At 42.9% G+C, this 15,775-nt stretch overlaps 2 protein-coding genes across 3 annotated transcripts in view; one reads left to right on the top strand and one right to left on the bottom strand.

Annotated features, from left to right (window-relative positions):
• Positions 1-11,302, top strand: part of LOC121623677 (sodium/hydrogen exchanger 9-like) — a 74,672-nt gene extending 63,370 nt beyond the window's left edge. The window contains exons 14-15 of one of the 2 annotated variants that reach the window (XR_006007846.1): positions 8,428-8,533; positions 8,629-8,657. Coding sequence is in view for 1 of the 2 variants with exons in the window: in XM_041961039.1 (XP_041816973.1) it covers positions 8,428-8,533; positions 8,629-8,790 (268 nt within the window). In the remaining variant the exon portion in view is untranslated. Of the gene's footprint in view, positions 1-8,427; positions 8,534-8,628 lie in introns of both variants that reach the window. The other variant, XM_041961039.1, reaches the window with a different exon arrangement.
• Positions 11,128-13,860, bottom strand: chst2b (carbohydrate (N-acetylglucosamine-6-O) sulfotransferase 2b). Its single transcript, XM_041961040.1, has one exon. It carries the CDS (start codon positions 13,338-13,340, stop codon positions 11,946-11,948), a length of 1,395 nt encoding a protein of 464 aa, XP_041816974.1. The 5' UTR covers positions 13,341-13,860; the 3' UTR covers positions 11,128-11,945.
• Between the last annotated feature and the right edge of the window lie 1,915 nt (positions 13,861-15,775).

The following is a 15,775-nucleotide window of genomic DNA, read 5'->3' as shown; positions in this document are numbered from 1 at the left end:
AGACAACTGGCAGCAATTACAGGCTCAGGTTTTTCTGGTTGTGTCTGTTTGGCCCCACCACCATTATTCACATGATGATGCTGACGAGTAATAAAGTCTGCCAAGTTTCCACCAAATATTGTAAAGACCACACCCCTGTGTACGTCAGTGGAGCTGAGGTGCAGCAGGTCCACCATTTTAGGTTCCTGGGAAACAGCATCAGTGAGAACCTGTCAAGAACATTATGCATCACATCACATCTCCACCCTGGAAGTATCTGCTGCCGTACTACCAGACTACAGAGCAGCTTCTTTCCTCAAGTTGTGAGACTCCTCAATTCATCCTCAGCGCTCCACCATAAATAATGGTTTATTGTTTTGTGTGTAGCATAAAGAGACAACAGCTTGCACATCATTGTACAAGCCTGTGTTGTAGAATGCTAAATAATTGAACTTTGAATCTTGAATCTTCACTCGTAGACAGCCTTTTCACATAGTTCAACATCTGTTTCAAATATAACAGCAAGCCTGACTATGTCAGGTAAAACCTGCCTAATGCCACAACCAAAGTTCATCAATTAAAACGTTGTAATTTCTTTGTTTTACCAATACCAAATCAAAATGGTGGATGTCTGTTTCCCCTATTACCAGTCTTTATGCTAAGTTAAGAGAACAAGCTGCTAGCTATGGCCTTTATCTTTATCATACAAACCAAAAGAACAGGTTTAGCAAAAATAAAAAATAAAAATAAAATAAAACATCTCTGCTTATGGGAAACAAGACAGTCTTCAGTCAACCGGTTTGTTGACCTGTCAAATTCTGCAGTATGTGAAACATGCATCATACTTGAGTTGTGTTGATGAATCATGTCAAGGCAGTCATTTTTCTCTGACAACAGTATGACACTTTAATTAGCTAGAACAGAGTTTATGAGGTAAACAACTGGCAGCTGTTACAGGCTCAGGTTTTTCTGGTTGCGTCTGTATGGGCCGACTACACTTGGACATTTTTCACATACTGTTCCTCATCATCTCAAACTTAAACTGAACAGGGAGCATCTGCGAACAACTGCCGTCAAGTCATTCTTAGATGAAGATTCCTTGAGAAGTGCCTCTTCATTGTTCCATTGTGTCCTCACAAGTCTCCACGTCCCCGCTGCTGAAAAGCCTCGTCACAACATGATACCTCACAAAAAGTCTGCCAAGTTTCCACCAAACATTGCGCTTCACATAACAACTAAATACATTGCCTTAGAAAACATTGCAAAGGGGTTAATACTTTTTGCTGTACATTGTTTGGATTGGATTTTTGTGTATGGATAAATGACAAAGTTTCTAATCAAGCCCATTTTAGCTTCAGGCTGTTTAACCACAAAATGCAGAAAAGGTGAAAGTGGTCAAATACCTTACGAAATCTTTCTAAAGTAAAGAACGGGATGTGTCTTAATGTCCTTCCTGGTGACTTTTGTTTTACATTACATGGTTTGTTGTCAGGCTTGCAGCTTCTGAGAAGATTAATTCAAACACTGCTTTTCTCAGAGCAGACTGCTGGTTGTTACAGTTACTGTCCAAAAGAAATAAAGAAACTCTTACTCTTTGCAGAAATATACTCTTAATTAAATGTTCCATACAGTTTTGAACAGGTAAAAGTGTTTTCCAGTCAATGTTTGATGGAATTTCAAAAAGATTGGCATCCACTGAGCAGCAGAAGGCGATGTGACACTCTCTGAAAATATACAATGACCAGCAATGGAGACGGTCAAGTAAGCATACTTTGTGAGATAAATTCAGTGTACTTAGTCATGTGAGAAGCAGATTCTTCTTGACATTTGGAAAACAAGGTTATGCATTTGGTAAGAGTCAAAGAAGAACATTGATACCTAAAATTACATCTGTATGATAAATATGAGGCTCCAGCCAGCAGCCTTAGCAGTTACCTTATCTTAGCATAAATAATAGAAATGGGGACAACAGCTAGCCTTTATCTGCAACAAGGTAACAAAATCCACCAACCAGCACTTATAAAATTAACTAACAAACACATTATTGCCATCACACATCAGAGTAGAGGAGCATCTTCCTGTCACACAAAGCCCTCCTGCACCCGGAGAAGCAGGGGAGACTGTGAGAGTCACATTCTTCAATTTTTCCACCTCTTTCAACACCATCAAGCCCTGCCTCCTAGGAGAAAATCTGCTGGCTGCTCGATGCAAGTCCACCCTGACACCGTATCCTGGATCATGGCCTACCTCACTAGGCGAACACAAAGTCAAAGTGAATTTCAGGACCTCTTAGTTTGTGATAAGCAACATCAGTGTACCTCAAGGAACTGGACTAGTGCCATTACTCTTCACTATTTACACCTCAGACTTCCCTTTTAGCTCAGGTTCCTGCAAAGTTTTCAGATGACTCTACCATTATTGGATGTGTCCACCAGAACAACGAGGAGGAGTACATTGGTATTGGTATTTGTATTGGTCGGATTTCAAGCAACGACGAGAATCCATATCTGGAGGAAATCAGCAATCCTGCTGAGTGGTGCAGTGAGAGCAGCCTGTTAACTATTACAGAGGAGAAATACAAATAAGCTTTACTGAACTCCCTTTTGTGTTTTTGCATTTTGTTGCGTTGCAAGATGGATGTAACATACACAAAATACAATAAAAAGACTGTCAAAACCTTTCATGAATGTATTAAGAATGGGAAAGTAGGAGTCTCAGTTTTGAACCAACGTAATTAGTTTCGAGACAATGTTGGCAGTAATTACAGGCTCAGGTCTTTCTGGTCGGGTTTGTGCGGCTCTGCTGCACTTGGACATTTTTCACATACTGTTCCTCGTCATCGCGAACTTAATCAACTGAATGGGGAGCGTCTGTGAATGACTAGTGTCAAGTCATTCTTACATAGTCAGTAGGATATTTTCATATATCGTTGCTTTGCTCAAGTGTCTAACATTCTGAAACATTCCTTGAGAAGTGCCTCTTCATTGTTCCCTTGTGTCCTCACAAGTTTCCATGTCCCTGCTGCTGAAAAGCATCCTCACAACATGATACTGCTGCCACCACCATTTTTCACAGGATGATGTTGAGTGAAAAAGTCTGCCAAGTTTCCACCAAACGTTGTAACGATACACCCCTGTGTATGTCAGTGGAGCTGAGGTGGTGCAGGTCAACCATTTTATGTTCCTGGGAAACAGCTTCAGAGACTCAAATAAGCTTGACTGCAAACATTAGGAATTGGCATGGGAATCGCACAGCCCGGGACAGGAGGGCTGTGCAGTGGGTGATTAAAACTACATAAGACATCATTGGTACCAATTTACCGAACACCAGTGATATCAGTGAGTTGAGGTATCTGTGCGGAGCCCAAAGGATACTCAAAAACAATCCCCACCCAGCCACAGCCTGTTCACCCTGCTGCCGTCTGACAAGCGAAAAAGAAGTATCTGCTGCCGGACTACAGAGCAGCTCATTTCCTCAAGCTGTGAGACTCCTCAGTTTTGTTTAATCGAAACCGAATCAAAGTGCATTGACAAGAAGTTGTGGTTTCAGAGGTGGTTAAACCATAACTTTTATTTTGCTAGCTTTAGTAAAACCCTGATGCCTGTTTCCCCTATTACCAGTCTCTATGCTAAGCTAAGCTAACAAACTGCTAGCTGTAGCCTTTATCTTTATTGTACGAACATGAAAGTTGTATCTATCGTTTCGTGTAACGCGCCACAAGAATGTGAATAATTCTTCTTTCACAAAATGTCAAACTATTGCTTCAATGTATTTGCTGTTGACTGCAGGGTGAATTGGATTACTGTAAGCAGAGAATTAAATCATGTTGCAGTCAGAAAACAGTCCTGTCCTCTGCAGTGGAATTTTTATGAGGACTGCATTAACTTTAAGCTACTTTACTTTTACAACTTAGTGGTCCTATGACCCGGCTGCTCTGCTCAGTAAGGAGCACATCATTTTACTTTATGGAGTCTATCTCTGCTGCAAAACAATGAGATGAAGGTTGCTAGTGCATTCAATTAGAGCATTCATTTAATGCATGAGTGTGTTAATGTTAATATTAGATTTTTTTTTTTTTAGAGATGTGTATTAAAAGTGAATAACAGGAAAAATATTTGAGTGGACGTTGTTGGTAAGCCATTAGGCACTCACTGTTGATTAGAAAAGCTCTTTAACAACAGGTTTAGCATTGTAGATTAGAAAAAAAGAACTCTGCTTATGAGAAACAAGACAGTCATCAGTCAGCCGGTCTGTTGGCAGTGATTACAGGTTCAGGTTGTTCTGATTGTGCACAACAGTATGTTGTATAGTGTGGGTTGTAGAATGATCAATAATTACACCTCGAACCTTAACTGATTGAGAGCTTTGTCACATTGTGCAATAAGAATCACCTGAAACTCCAAATCAGCATGGTGGTGGACTACCAGAGGAACAGGAGAGGGGGGGACAGCAGACTTAACAAGCTGGTAAGGAAGGCCGGCTCTGTGGTCGGCCTAGAACTGGACAAGAAACCAAAACCATCTTGGAGAACCCAGTCTCACACTCTCCATAATGAGCTGTGGTAGATGGGCAGCTCATTATCGTGCACTATGATGCATTACTGCATCATATCACCAAGGTGCAAAACTGACCAGTTCAGACTGTGGACTGTGCGCCTATATTGCCCCCAACCCCAAGCCTGAGTTTTAACCTTTGGACAGAGCCAGGCTAACTCTCTTGTGTGTCCCAAGACAGCCAAATAGTTGATACATGTGCTAGCACACACACAATATGACACACAGCAAACATAGGATGTGTGGCACTTTATTTCATTGCTTGCAACACAACATTGCAATTGCAGTTACAGTGCAACCATAACCACTAGCTACAGCTAAAAGTCTACATAGTGGTTTAATTTGCACATTTGAGAGAATGTGTGCGCATGTATGTAAGTGTGAGAAAGAGAGAGACAGGAGGGATGAGAGAAGCCGTGGGCAGGATGAAAGGCACAGTCCCAGCCAATGTTTCCCGTTGATGGAAAAGAAAACCTATTATGGAGATGCTTTGATGTGGACCAGGTGAAAGGAGCCTCAGCCTGGATCCTGCTGCCAGCTAATTGAGCTTCAACCTGGCTTGCTGGTGTCTCATCCTGAAGGAATAACATACTACTGCTTCCCTAGCTGTTTCCCCGTCAGCCTGTTTTTAAGGCTCATTAGGATGAACGTTTTACTCCTGAGCACTGATTTTGACCATCAAAGCCTGTTTGATCTTCCCCGCTGAAGTGGTTTGCAGACTGTGGTTTTAGGGCTGGACTCTGGCATCCCAGAGGCCACCCGTGTTTAACAGGCCCGAGGTGGTTGCATTATATGGTCGGCTTGGTCTTTGGATGAGTCTGTGGCGTGACTTGGGAGTTAAATCTCTCTATAGCTATATTTATGGTAGTGTATAATATACCACCGTAGCGAGGTATAAACAATACCGTTCAAAAAAGTAACAGAATGAGGTGGCGCCAATCGTAAATATGTGGCACTGGCATTTTCTCTTGTGTCTGAGAAACATGTAGAAGTATTCATTATGCAGTATAGCCTCTTTCAGAGTGCTGTATATGCATTGTTGCATTGACTGTTGAGGAGTTTAACCTATGACAATGCATTATGTCAGTAAGATGATGATATGAGTCGAATGTAAAATCAAATTCTGCAAACTAGCTTGTGAATGCAGTGTTTATGCATGTTATATCTTGGTAGTCTCTTCAGAAAAATTGTAAAAAGGCCATGTTGTGGTTTTTACAGGGGGTTCGGTGCCGGGATATTTCTTGGCCAGGCTCGCTGTTTTCAAAGCTAGTGTAACTGGCTGCAAGCTGTAGCTTCATATTTCATAAACAAGTAGGAGAGTACAACCCATCTAATTCTCTGCAAGAGAGGGATTAAACATGCCTCCTAAAATGTCAAACTGTTTGTCTAATTTGGCGATATGGTCACAGGCAAAAGATTAGATTCTTAGATTAGAAATCATCAAATTCTCCATGTGTTAAAAACAGTTTAACAGGATGCTTTTTATCATTCAAATCAAACACCTACGCTCATTTCACTCCGAAGCACTCAAAGCCATTTCAGATCTATGCACATTTCCTCGACTATCTGATAAAAACCTGAACACATTTTGAAATATTCACATATATTTAAATCCTTTTATTTGAATTATTTTTTTAGAGCACGAAAGAGAAGTACTCAAGTAGAAATACCTCAAAGCTGTACTGAAGTACAGTAGTTCTTAGCCTTTTCTCTGCTGATTAGAGGTCGGGAAAAGATGACGTGTGGGCCATGTTGGGAGGGAATGAGCTTGCCGTGATGAGGGCTGAAGCAGCAGTCGGCCTCCCCCCCCCACACACACACACAAATACTCAGCACCTTTTCCCACACACACACACGAACAACCTGACACCATTGTGGAGCAGAAAGCAGCTCCAGCAGTTATAATTACCGTCGCTGTCTAGTAATATGCCAGCGTGGAACAGGAGGACACCGTGCCGACATGAAGACAACTCACTCCTGCTGGTCCCAAGGAAGTCATTACCCCCCCCTTTTCTACCTCTTCATCCCCCGCCCCGTTTCTCCCCTTCTCTCCCTCATTTGAGACATTTATAAATAAATCCTGTTAACTGGCAGAATAGTGCCCGTAATTCCCACCTCTTGCATATTGCTGATAACGGCACCAGAATGTAAGAATTGGCACCAAATAACAGATCGGTTTCCTCTTCTCTTTGTTTTCTCGTGCTCATGCCAGGGGATTGTGTACTTGTGTGCCACCTCTAAGTCCCACATTATTCATTATAAGCTCTGAGGTACAAAGGTTGCATTCGTCCAGAAATTACAGGATTGTTGAAGTATTGTTTTGTCTCTTTCCAAGGCACAAGGAGAGCAAAGTATGAACACCTGCAGAAGGGCAATTATTAATCAGAACTATTGTTTACAGCTAAAAGCCACTAAGTGCGCTGTCATTTATCATAGTCTGTAACAGAGACGATACAGAATCGAGTGTTTTACAAGATCGGCTGTCGCCAAGCTACTGTGTGCAGATATCTGACCTGAAAGAGATGCTGGAGGGAGTATATTGTTAAAATCAAGTGACTACTTCTAATCACAGGTGTTTGAGTCCACCTCACCTCCACAGGAATTTTACCGTAACATCTGGCATCTGAAAACAGCCCTATCTAGTCCTGCTCCCAACACTAATTAGAAATACACTGCCTATTAACAACACGTAAACACATTTATAAACCAGTTCTGACCTTGGCTCTGGCTTCAATCAAGTGCAAGACTGGCCTGTCTTGCCTGCTATAAGACAACATCCCATTTTCTGGTGGTAAATTATTTTTTATCTCTGTCAAGCCCTCTGCAGTTATGCTCTTGTAGGCAGCTCCCTCCTTGAACGTCTTTCTTTGTTGCAGGCTTTTATTACTTAAGACAGCAGCAGACAAGGGCTGGTACATGTATATTAAATATGCTAACAACTTAGCAGACTGGAACAAAAATAGCACAAGCACCTAAAGCTTGAATGACTAATATTGAGCTCTCTGCAGTATATTATGTTGAAAAAGCCACTGGCACTAAATGATGGTAAGCTGACAATGGACTTATGAGAGGAATACTTATGTATGCTTAATAACTGCATAGATATTTAGCAGTTTAACGTTACATTATGTGGATTTATTGCAGTGATATCAGTGAAAATGGCTGTCATGGTTCAAGGGCTCACCATGCTGCGCCTGATGGAAGTGAGGCAATCTTTGTTGTATTATACATTTTTATTTTTTGCATGAAATGGAAAAGAAACGAAAAGAACTGAACTGTCTGGTTGAAAACAGCGTACTTGAGTGACATGCTGACTGTGTTTTATGCAGTGTGACAATGACCAGGATTTTTCCACAGAGAACTAGTTCTGACATGTGTACAGTGTGTTCAAGAAAAAGAAAAAAGCAAATGCCCATGGTTATAGTTCCCATTTCCAGTATATCACCTCTGTATAAATATTGTGCATTTATAGATGTGTGTATGACATGCTTTCTTCAGAATAGAACAAATTCTTTCTATCATACTCACTGGCCTCTGATTTACCCAACACATCTATGACTAAAACAATAAACATTCTCCCAAAACCCTTCAGTCCCACCCATAATTAACATACTTAGCTATGGTAATACAACTAAGATGTTGCACCTTGATCTTCTAAACCTTTATGAACTCTCTAAAATATAGCAGTACAGCTCTGTAATTACTTATTTTCACACATAATTGCAAAATGTGCCCCTAGTGAAATGTGCTTTGGTTCTGCTGAAGTTATTACAGTGATAACTTGGTGGCCTGAGGCCAGATTTGGAAAAGGCTGAAAACAAACCACTTTCCTCTCTCCTGCTCGCTGTCATTGACACTTACACACCTTTGCCATCACGCCTTAACAAGGTCACAGATATCTAAAGCCGCTGCTGACACATCATGGCCCTCCACTGACCGACTCACTGCCACAGTGGTGTGGGGTATTTGCCCGTCTCTTCTGCAGCCGCCATGTCCAGGAGGTGAGCCTCATCTTCAGTCGCTGCATACTGTGCACATCTTCAGTGAAAATAAAGCAATGAAAGTCTTCAATTCTAATTTTCCGCTTCACATTCAGGATGAAGAGCAACTGTGTGAGACTGAAGCAGGTGACTCCACCTTCGCTCTGGTGAACCAGCTTGCATCTGCAGGAGGCGACTCTGGGTCCGAGCACCAGGAAGACCTGCTGGAAGGAGACCTGGGCCTCGGCACTGCTGCCGCTCTCGCCAGGGAGGCCTGAAGCTCCAGGAGTCAATTCTAACTGCAGCTCTTCAGCCTCTGCTGCCCTGAGGCTAACGCCCCTCCCTCCCACAGTGAACGGGGTCACTGGCCAGGGCATCTGAGAGGGGCCGAGTGGGAGTCAGAGTTACAATAGCTCCGTTAAGGTCATGCACCCCCCTTGTGCTGACATGCATGCAAAAAAAAAAAACACTCGCAGAGGGAGAAAAAACAATTACAAAGGCCATTGCTCTGTCTGTCTCTCTGCTGATGATTTTCTCGGCTTGTTTTGCTCCAGTTTCAAGGGATAACTGAAAAAGAATCATTAATCCTGCGCAGTTTAAATGCCTGATGTCTAACACAGCCAACAGGAAGCAGGACTGGACCAGTGTGCGCACTGTGAACTCTTCACACAGCAAGCAATATTATAATACCACAGCTCTGGTGAAAATGCAACATGTTAAGTCACACATTAATTGCTCGCCGAGCAGCTTCACGCCACTTGGTTACATAACGTCTCGGTTTAAAGCTTCAGGGAGAGTTGCTCATGAGACTGTACAGTGATTGAAAGCTATGGTCTTTCCCTTAATCAGCTGAAATGTTATTTTTGTGCCGACTTTGCTTTGCTCTTCCCCAATTCCTTATTAAACTTTTATTGCACTGTTTCCCTCTGCAATCCTTTAAACTCATTCACAATGTATTTCAATGAATTTATTACCCCCCCACCCCACCACCACCACCACCACCAATCTCCCACCACATCTTGCTTATAATTCTGCAGAAAGCCAAGATTCTTCCAAATGCTTAAGTATATTAACAGCTTCTGGAAACGAGACTATCAGCATGTGAGACCTTATAGATTGCACTTTCTGAGTGCATCATTAAAAATCTCAGCCCCCCCCCCTTGTGTGAGCTGTTCTGTACTGCACAAATGCAGTGTGTGAAGCTTAGGCTTTGCAAGCATGCACACAGTTTCCCTCATATTAATAAAACCATTGTCCTTGAAGTGAGGGCTTTTTCATGTTGTGAATGCATGGGTGCATCTATGGAATGCTCCTCTGTTTCTGTTCTCAATATATTCTCCTTTGTTTGCATTCATGTTTGAATCCAGTTTTGCTCTGGACAAAAGAGACTGAGTGATAGCCCAGCTTTTCATCGTGAATCCTCCACCTAATTTAGAGTAAAATCTTACTAGCTTTTGGTGTGATTTGCTGAAATTTGGCGCAATCACCTGTACAATAGGCTCATTGATGGACGCCCACCAGCTCCAGCATCTTCCTCTGTGCAAGAGGAACAAACTGCTCACCACAAGGCCTTACAACTTTTTTATATAATCGTGGTTATACACATACACACGCACAAAAAAAAGCTGCCTGCCTGTTGGGCTTTCCAAGTGTCATTTTTGGACACTTTGAGCATCACAAACCAAATGTAACTGAGCTGTTTTACTGAAGTGAACCTTTAATCACAGCAAATCACATCAAAATCTGGACAGAGCAAGAGAAAAATCTGCCTTAATGAAGGCTCCCTTTAACTTTTATACTTTTAACTTAGTGTTCAAGTCATTTCATATTAGTATATTCCCCTTTTTGAGCCATTTATCTGTCCGCAAGTGACTGTAATAATTCCTTCTACCAGCTAATAAACACAGTACTTCTATGACACATACTCAAAGGTATCCTGCAGAGTTTTTGCCCAGTGCTTTTAGTGTGCACATGCATGCAGATGAAGGGATACGCATTTCTGCCAATGCTTTCACACTATTCTACTGATCTACAGGTAGCAGTAAGGCACCAAGAAACACATCAGTGCACCAGCAAAGGCAGGGAAGAAGAAGTAGACACTGATGTAAATGATGCAGGTTTCAAATTATTAAGAATAAATTGCTTTGCAGTGTTTTTTTTGTTTTTGTTTTTTTTGAAGAAGAAAGGGATGCATTCAGCGCGGCATGTGTTTCAGAGAGAAATGCTGAATGTAAACAGAGGCTTTGTTTGCAAGAAAACTCCACAGGGCACCTTTAAGTTATGTAGCAAATGGCAACATGTGTGGCACTGTTCCAACACAATGGTTCTCAAATGGTGAGGGAAGGCACAGTGGTGCGTAATGCACTGAAACAAGGTACGCCTTGAAACACAATTGTTACAAAAACGCTATGTAATTCAAATACATATTAGCATATAGCTTTGTTAAATTTTGATCCATGCAATCCAGTGGCTAACCACTAGATTTTTTATATTTTTTTAAGAAAACCTTGCCTCATAAACCACACTTTAAGAACCACTGGTTTAGTGCTTGTGTGTTTGATCATGGTTTTTACATGTACAGCAGTGCGGGTTTATCAACACAGATGCATAAACTGTCTTGTTAACTGTGAACTTTACTCAATGCAATATTCCCAGATCATGTGTTTGTTTGTTTGTTTTTTTACAAGAGCAAGCAATTGTAAACATTGAAAATGGTAGAGCAGACTGCCTACACCAACACCGAGAGACACTTCCCAGCCCCACAGCCATGACATTGTCCACAGTGCATGATTTCATCCTACGAGGATTTGGAGACAAAAATCAAAACATCCTTCTTTTTTTTTTTTTAAATTTGAAATAGCTCTACTGCTACTTCGGCTGTAGCCTACTCACCACACCTCTACCTATGGCACATCAACAAACCAATTTATTGATTGTCTCTGACTTCCACCAGATCTTACAAATAAACATTAGCAATAATCTTTTTTTTTAAATCAGCTGTTCTTCGTTTTTTTTGTTTTTGTTTTTCTTTCATCCACTATTTTCACTCTTACAGACAGTATGGAGACTGAAAAAAAAAAACTGATTTCCCGAAAGATTTTGAACATTCAAACCCCAAAACATCCACTTTGAAGTGTCATCATACCAAGATACATGAATTATACAGTGGTTGTTGTTTTTCTCATTGTTGCAGCTTCCCTAATTAACTCATTGTTCGTAGGCCTTGCTTTGTCAAGCACATCCAGTATTCCAGTATAAAAGGAGTGGTCCCTTCAAATACCACTGCTGTTCAACTGAGGGAAACATGATACATTCCAAATGTGGCCAGTGGAGCCCCTCGCACACTAATTTAAAGTAAAGCTTTAATCCCACAATAAGAGGAAACGGCACTCGATGCAAAATGAGTATTAAATTAAAAGGTCTTTGGTGGTTTTCACAGTTTGGAGTGTGTCAGTAGTGATTTGCTCAAGTCCTTGACTTCCCCGGCTGTTCTGACTCTTTCGTACCCTAGAACAGACATGACGTGGTGGCAGTAGTCCTCCACTTGTTTGATCTGTTGAATGCTGAGCACTGTTCTCCATGCGCTAGCAGCTAATGTGGCATTCCTGGACGAGACCTGGAACGGCTTAAAGGAGGAGCTGGAGCCGTTGGTCATGTTCAGCACAAATGACTCCAAGTCGTGGCTGCTGGTGAGGTTGGCAAAGTGGTAGATGTTCCGCAAGATCTTAACCGGGTTCTCGACCAGGTCCTCGTACCGCACGACCATGTACTTCCCCTTCAGCCATTTGGGTGGGTTTAAGGCAGTCCTCAAACTCCTGGATGCGCCGTCACAGATCACCTCCATGGCTGCTATAGAGTGGTAGTCTGAGCCATCCTTCTTGTTGGTTTTGTGACTAACATCGGCAAAAGGTATCCGGCGAAGTTTGGGGTCCCTGCTGCGCACCACCTGTAAATTCTCCCTGATCAGGCCGTGTCTCGATCTGATCCTGGAGTTGGCCACTGCCCGTGGGTCTCTGACCAGGTGTATCACCTTCAAATCCAAGGATGGATCCTCCATGAGCGGGGCCAACACGTTAACGTCCAAAATGCGCACCCCTTTAATGACTAGGGCGCTATATTTCAGGCACTGCTCCTCCACCAGTCTAAGGCTTTGAGGGGGGCACTTTCTACACAACTTATCATCCACCATTCCCACCACCTCTTTCCTGTAGGCTGAGCAGAGGGGATAGGAACACACCACTTTATTGAGGGTGGCCCCAAACACTCCCAGGGAGGTAAAATTCTTGCCCCCGGGGGTTCTGTAAAGTTGGAAAACGGACATGTCGCAGCGGTACAAGGAGCTAAGCATGTCCCTGGCTGCTCCTTGTAAAGACACTGCATCACCCGGGTACAGTTTCTGCCAGATGTGCCACATTGGCTCATACAAGAAGAACACGTCAGGATTTTGGTTAAAAAGCTCCCCGACGAAGGACGAACCTGACCTCCAGGTGGTCAGAACATAGATGAGCTGCCTCTTTTTAGCCAGAGAGGGCCGGTACAAGTAGCGAATGTCAGATCTGCTCTGATAAGTGGTGCTCCTCATCTGGTGATTACACTGCTGTGGCTCTTTAGTCCATTTATAATTAGCCAAGTTGAGCATGGTGAGGACCAGCAATAAGAAATAGGCCATGAACAGGACAATCTTCTTTCTACGGAGGACTTTCATCACGATCCCAGGCTGTGCTATTATCTTGGTATGATTCCTGTACGTTTTAAGCTTCCTGCCAAAGCCAGCATCCTTCTCCCAGGGCGCTGTCAACTTCAGTGGTTGGTATTGTTTGCCTCTCATCTGTACCCTCGGAGAGTGGGTCTCACCGTTAGGCAACGCTCCTCACACAGACTGTCCACCAAGACGCTCTGGAGAATGTCTGCAGCCTATAGGAGGAACAGTTGAACACCAGCTGATTAGCTAATACAGTCACCAGCGATTCAAAATCCACAACGCGTTATCCCGTTTTCACTGCACTGCGTAATGGTCTTCATAGGAAGGACGGCTGAGAGGAGCGTTTAAGTTGGCCATGGCGAGCGTTGCAGTGATTCTCTGGGTGGCCCGTGTTCAAAACAAAAAGGAAGAAGCCTTCATCATTGTATCAGACGCCCTGTTTGTCCACGTTCAGCGGAGGCATCCCTGCGCAGTCGTCTGATGCATCCTCGCGAATGCAGCCCGGTAAGATTCAGGCACCGCAAACTGAGGAACCGTCACGACCTGGTGCGCCCGGCTGCAGCTCGTATCATTCCGCATCAGCCACAACGGAGCGGCGAACGTCCGGCAGCCACAGTCCGAGCGCTTGGTGGAAGATTTCCTCCGCTCTTCCTGCTCCCCTGCTCGTCCAACTAATATAAACGGGATGGATTCAATCAGAATACGAGGGGGGGAAGACCCGCCCACAGGGGGACCTCATTGGCCCGCGTCGCGGCGTCGTGCGTCAGCGAGCCGCGTCATTGGACCCGCTGCGCGTTCGTCTCGCTGCAGGCTCGATTGTGGCTCCCACGGATCGCAGCAATGTTAGACTGTGTGGAAGTGATGCTGTTGTTATGTTTCATAGAGGTTTACCTCGCTATCTGCATCGCTGTAACCGCGCTCCACCCTGCTGGTTAAGACACACAGCTGCACACCAGACAAGGTGCAAGTGCTTTGCTGGAGTCTGATGGTTCCCTTGCACAAAGAACCCCCCCCCGTCTTTCACACCGCCTGTTTTTAAGTTTCTATTAAGAATCCTATCTTTACATTCCTATTATACAGGCCTGTGTTCTCTCCATAGGGTATAACTACAGAGAAGAATCGATATTTCAGATTAAATGTATTTGTCTTTCCCACTACAGCCTCAAGAGGGTGGACCAGATCTATAAGAAAAACCAGCTCCCTACCCTTAAGCAAAAAACCCTATTATTAATTAAAGCATCGTGCACACATTGCAGCAAATGTGCGGCAGGGGAAAAAAAAAATAAGTAAATGACATATAACAGTAGTCTAAAGGAATACTGCTGTGTTTTCTTTTTCATTGAATGCAGAAAGAGTCAGCAGCAGTGACTGACACTCCTCTCAAGTGGAATCAGCTGAAATCTGACATCTGACAGCTGTTTCCCAGGAGCTGACAAGTCCTGGGAAGCTGTACGGCCATGTGTTCGAACAGAGGAAACCACATGCTCTGCAGATTGAAAATCATCTTTCCTAAGAGGTTTGCCAGTTTGGGATTACAGCCCCGCACAACTGAGCGGCACAAAAGGCTGAGTGAAAGGGAGGGTGGGCCCTTTGACCCCTGATGAGAAATCTCCAGGCAATGTTATATCCAGATTGGGATTTGGTGATTTTTTTTTGTCTGTTTGGTGATTTTATTGTGCTCTTGCTATTTAGCTGTAACAGATCTGCTTGTATATGGTCCAGAACAGTATATATAATAGTATGGCCCTGTTTTTTTAAGAGGCCATCTATTACAGATCAAGTAAAGCTGTGTGTTCTGTAAGTGCTTTAGAAAAAAGATTACATCTAGGCTGGATTATGGGACCATACTGTGAATAGTTTCTCTCTATGCTCTGTAATGTGTGTGCTGATCTTTCTATCCCACAGCTATTCATCTTGTAGCGCCTCCAATGCGGCTGTTGACAATACAAAACCTTTGTGCAGACTGCCATCTGGTGGAGCATAATGTTCCCAGTCAAGACAAAGAAACAGATTTTTCTCTGTTTGCCCCCAAAAAATATGCACATAACAACTGATTTATTTTGCAATGCCAGTGTATTTATACATCATATATTTAAATGAGCTATTTAAGCCTGCTGAACAACTCATAAAGTGTTTGCTGGGCAGTAAGGAGTAATCAAAATAAAGCACTTTCAGGCTTATAATTAGCCACAAATGCAATTTTATTATCTTGTTTTTCTTGTCATCTTCCTCAGTTTGGAATTATTTGCAAAAAATATAAGGTTTTGCAGTGAATTCCTGTATCTAGCTGCAAACAACAGTCTGTGGGCCTATGTATCCCACCCACACTGTGCATCATGTTTTTTTCTCCCTTTCTAATTTAGTTCAGCTGATTAACCGAGGGCTGTTATGGGATTTTGTATTGTTGGATAATAAAGTGCAGCTACAGGACCCCATTTCTCCACTTGCGAATATAATTGCTTAGAACTGGAGTGGATGGGGAGAAGCTTATTTTAAAAAGCCCACAAAATGTAACAGCTCCCCGGTGAATGTTAATTACAATAGGGTCCAAGTTTGACTCC

Source organism: Chelmon rostratus, chromosome 20 (genome assembly GCF_017976325.1).
Source record: "Chelmon rostratus isolate fCheRos1 chromosome 20, fCheRos1.pri, whole genome shotgun sequence".
NCBI lineage: Eukaryota > Metazoa > Chordata > Actinopteri > Chaetodontiformes > Chaetodontidae > Chelmon > Chelmon rostratus.
The sequence above is the reverse complement of the archived record's forward strand: the minus strand, read 5'-3'. Positions and strand labels throughout refer to the sequence as shown.

What these genes read in the sequence shown, in the direction of transcription:
- chst2b (XM_041961040.1), bottom strand. Translation starts at nt 13,340, where the DNA reads ATGAGAGGCAAACAATACCAACCACTGAAGTTGACAGCGCCCTGGGAG.